We start from the raw sequence: 3,425 nt of genomic DNA on the forward strand, positions 1-3,425 counted from the left end.
TATTTTTCTCTCTACATATGACATAAGGTGACTGAGAAAAGCGCTGCCGCCACCTCATCTATACGTGCAAATCCGTTTCAGTTTATTATTATCTTTCCCCCACCGTGTTTTCCAAGACAGCTCTCGAGTGTAAGTCTGGCTCTTCTCCGCTTAACCAGGATCTCAGTCCAGCTCCATCAGCCACCTCCTCCTCCTCCTCCTCCTCCTCCCATCATAGCCGCCTCCTCGCACCGCAGAAGAAACCGGGACAGGATTTCTTCCCCCCAAACGTGAACCTTGCAAGGGGCTTGGTGAATTTTTTTCTTTTTTTTGTGTGTGTGTGTTTCTTTTTCTCCTTTTTTTTTTTTTTTTCCAAGCAGTTCTGGTCGCTCTTTCACACGAAAGGGCGAATGCTCAACACATCCAGTGCGCGCCCAGCACAGCGCATCGCTCCCCCTCCTCTTTATTCGCATGAAGTGGGCAATAACAAAGAACCCAGAGGTGTGTGTGTGTTTCCCTCCCCCCCCCCCCCCCCCCCGCCCCCCTTTTCTCTGTCTCTCTTTTCAGGAAATAAAAAAAAAAAAAAAAAAAAAAAAAAAAGGAAAACCAGCGTTTCGCTCCCGCCAGTCTCTGAAAAAGCACCGTCAAGCTCGGCTCCCGGGGGGTCCGTCTGCAGCCGGAGGAGGGGGGCTGCCGGCCGCTCTGCGCAGGGAGGGCGGTCCCGCTCCTGCCGCCTCTCTCCCCCAAGCACAAGCAGTTTCCACAGCCCCTTCCCAGCCAAAAATAAAAAATTTTAAAAAATAAAAAAATTATTAAACAAAAAACTCAAAAGCGCCCCGGCGGGGTGGGCGAGTCCTGCCGGCACCGCGCGGCTGTGCCTCCTCCAGCAGCGCCCGGCTCCCGGCTCAGTAAGTGAAGACCAGGTTGGAAATGCTGGACTCCAGCCAGTCCCCCGAGATCATCTCACTTACCTCCGGCGTGCAGTAGTCCGGGAACTCAAAGTGCGAGCCCGAGCCGGGCTCGAAGTTAAAATCCAGGTCCCGGTCGAGCACCGAGGAGCTGAAGCTTCCCAGGGACATGCTCTCAAAGCCGGGGCTGGGGTTCAGGTCCAAGAGGTCGTCCTCGAACTCGTCGTCCGACGAAGAGGAGCCGGAGGAAGAGGAGGAGGAGGAGGAGTGGGAGGACGCGGAGGATGAATGCGCCGTCGAGGGGGCCGGGGAGGAGGCGCGCAGGCTGGTGTAGCTGCGGTGATCCGAGGGCGAGCCGGAGCCGGAGGGCGAGGGGCAGCCGGTGCCGCCGCAGTCCCCGTCAGGCCGGCCAGCCCCGCCGCCCCCCTCCTCGTACAGGCTCAAGGGATCGCCGGCCTCCGCCGAGCTGCTCAGCGTGGGGCTGCCGGGCACGGCCCCGCCGGGGGAGGCGGAGGCCGCAGCCGCCTGCCCGCTCGCGAAGACGTAAACCCGCTTCAGCTTCTTCTCGGCCAGCGGCTTGCCGGGCCCCGACGGCGCACCCGCCGCCCCCCGCGGCTTGTACAGCGCCTGGTGCTCGGGCGGCAGCAGCGCGGCCGGCGGCTCCCCGGGGAAGGGGGCGGCCTTGCCGCCCGCCGCCGCCTTGCCGTGGGGCTTGCCGCCCGCGCCGCCGCCACCGCCCGCAGGGGAGGGCTTGGAGCCGCCGCCGCCGCCGCCCTTCTTCGGGGCGGGCTTGGCGGGGGCCGCGGGGCCGCCGGGGCCGCCGCCCGCGCCGCCGCCGCCGGCGCCGCCCCCGCCGCCCTTGTCCGCCTTGTCGCCGGGCTTGGCGGAGCTGTTGCCCGACTTCACCTTCTTCCTGGGCCGGTACTTGTAGTCGGGGTAGTCCGCCATGTGCTTGAGGCGCAGCCGCTCCGCCTCCCGGATGAAGGGGATCTTGTCGCTGTCCTTGAGCAGCTTCCAGCGCTTGCCCAGGCGCTTGGAGATCTCGGCGTTGTGCATGTCGGGGGACTGCTCCATGATCTTCCGCCGCTCGATCTGCGACCACACCATGAAGGCGTTCATGGGCCGCTTGATGTGCCCGCTGGGCGTCTTGCACCAGCTCGGGTCGTCCGCCTTGCCCCCCGTGGAGGCGGTGGAGCCGGGCGTGGGGGAGGAGGCGATGCCCAACTCGATGCCGGCCCCGGAGTCGGAGGTCTCGGCGGCCAGCAGCGCCTCCGTGTTCTCCGCCGTGTTGGTCTGCTGCACCATCGCGGCGGCGGCGGGGGGGGGGCTCGCCGGGGCTCAGCGCCGCTCCGGCGCGGGGCAGGACGCGCAACTTCTCACAGCGGCACCGGGGCGGCGCGGCCGGCCGCGCAGCCCCCCGCGGCCGCGCACCGGCTCCCCGCACCACTTGTACTTCCACACCGGCGCCTCGTCCCCGGCGGCGCGGTCCTTTCCCCCTCGAGGCGGCGGCGGGGCCGCCCGCGGTCAGGCAGAGTTTCTGCAAAAGCAGCGCCGCGAGCCGCCCGTCCAAGTTTGCTATGTTTTTTTTCTTGGGGTGTTATGGGCTTTTTTTTTTTTTGGAGGGTGGGTGTCGGTCTGCTTTTTTTTTTTTTTTTTTTCCCCCTCACCACCTCGGGTCTGCCCCCACTCCCCGAAGCAGCTGGTCCGGTTCACAAGTGCTTTCCGCCTGCCCCCGGCGTTTCAGCAGAGCAGCGCGGCCGCCGCCGAAAGTCCCTCAGCGTTGGGCACGGCCAGCGCGCACGGCCGCGGGGGAGGGCGGAGGCGGCGCGCCCCCGGAGCCCCGAGAACCCCGGCTCCAGGACGCGTGGTGGTGGCGGCGGGGTCGGCAGCCAGGAGTTTGTGCAGGTGAGGTTTGGCAGTTGCGAGGTACTGAGCGAAAAGAAAACCCCTCAGGAAAAAGAAAAAAAATAAAAAGGGGGGGAAAAAAGGAAAAAATAATGATAATTGAAAAAAATCCCCGGGAAAAAAAAATAAAGAAAAGCGCTCGTGCATGAACGAGTGTGTACGTCCCCGGTGGGAAGAGCGGCGAGCCGGTCGCCCAGCCCCGTCCTCCTCCTTCTCCTCCGCTGCCTGCCGGTGCTGCTGTTGCTTCTGCTGCTGCTGCTCCTCCTGCTGCGGCTTCTCCTGCTGCTTCGGCTGCTGCTCCGCGCGCGCGGAGCCCCGCGCCGCCGCCCCCGCCCGCCCGCCCGCCGGGCGATGCCCCGCGCCCCCCGCACGCCGCGCTCCGCCGGCTGCAGCTGAGAGCGGACCCCGCGCCCGCCCCGCGCCGCTTTATCCTTTCGCAGCCCGCCCGGCGGCCAATGGCGCGCTGTATCCAACGCCTCCGCGTGCCAAGCCCCGCCCGCCGCCCCGCCATTGGCTGCCGCCGCGGCGCGGTAATGCCGGCCGCGTGCAATGGGGAGCGCGCGCGCTGACCTCATTCCCGGCGGCGGGGCGAACTTTTTAAAAGGGGCAGGAGGGCAGCCCCGCGCGCCGCCC

The 3,425-nt window shown here is 66.0% G+C and overlaps 1 protein-coding gene across 1 annotated transcript; it reads right to left on the bottom strand.

The window, feature by feature from the left end:
• Positions 1 to 547: 547 nt before the first annotated feature.
• Positions 548 to 3,091, bottom strand: SOX4 (SRY-box transcription factor 4). The gene has a single exon (XM_040588653.1). It carries the CDS (start codon positions 2,190 to 2,192, stop codon positions 885 to 887), a length of 1,308 nt encoding a protein of 435 aa, XP_040444587.1. The 5' UTR covers positions 2,193 to 3,091; the 3' UTR covers positions 548 to 884.
• Between the last annotated feature and the right edge of the window lie 334 nt (positions 3,092 to 3,425).

This window comes from Falco naumanni, chromosome 3 (genome assembly GCF_017639655.2).
Source record: "Falco naumanni isolate bFalNau1 chromosome 3, bFalNau1.pat, whole genome shotgun sequence".
NCBI classification, from domain to species: Eukaryota; Metazoa; Chordata; class Aves; order Falconiformes; family Falconidae; genus Falco; species Falco naumanni.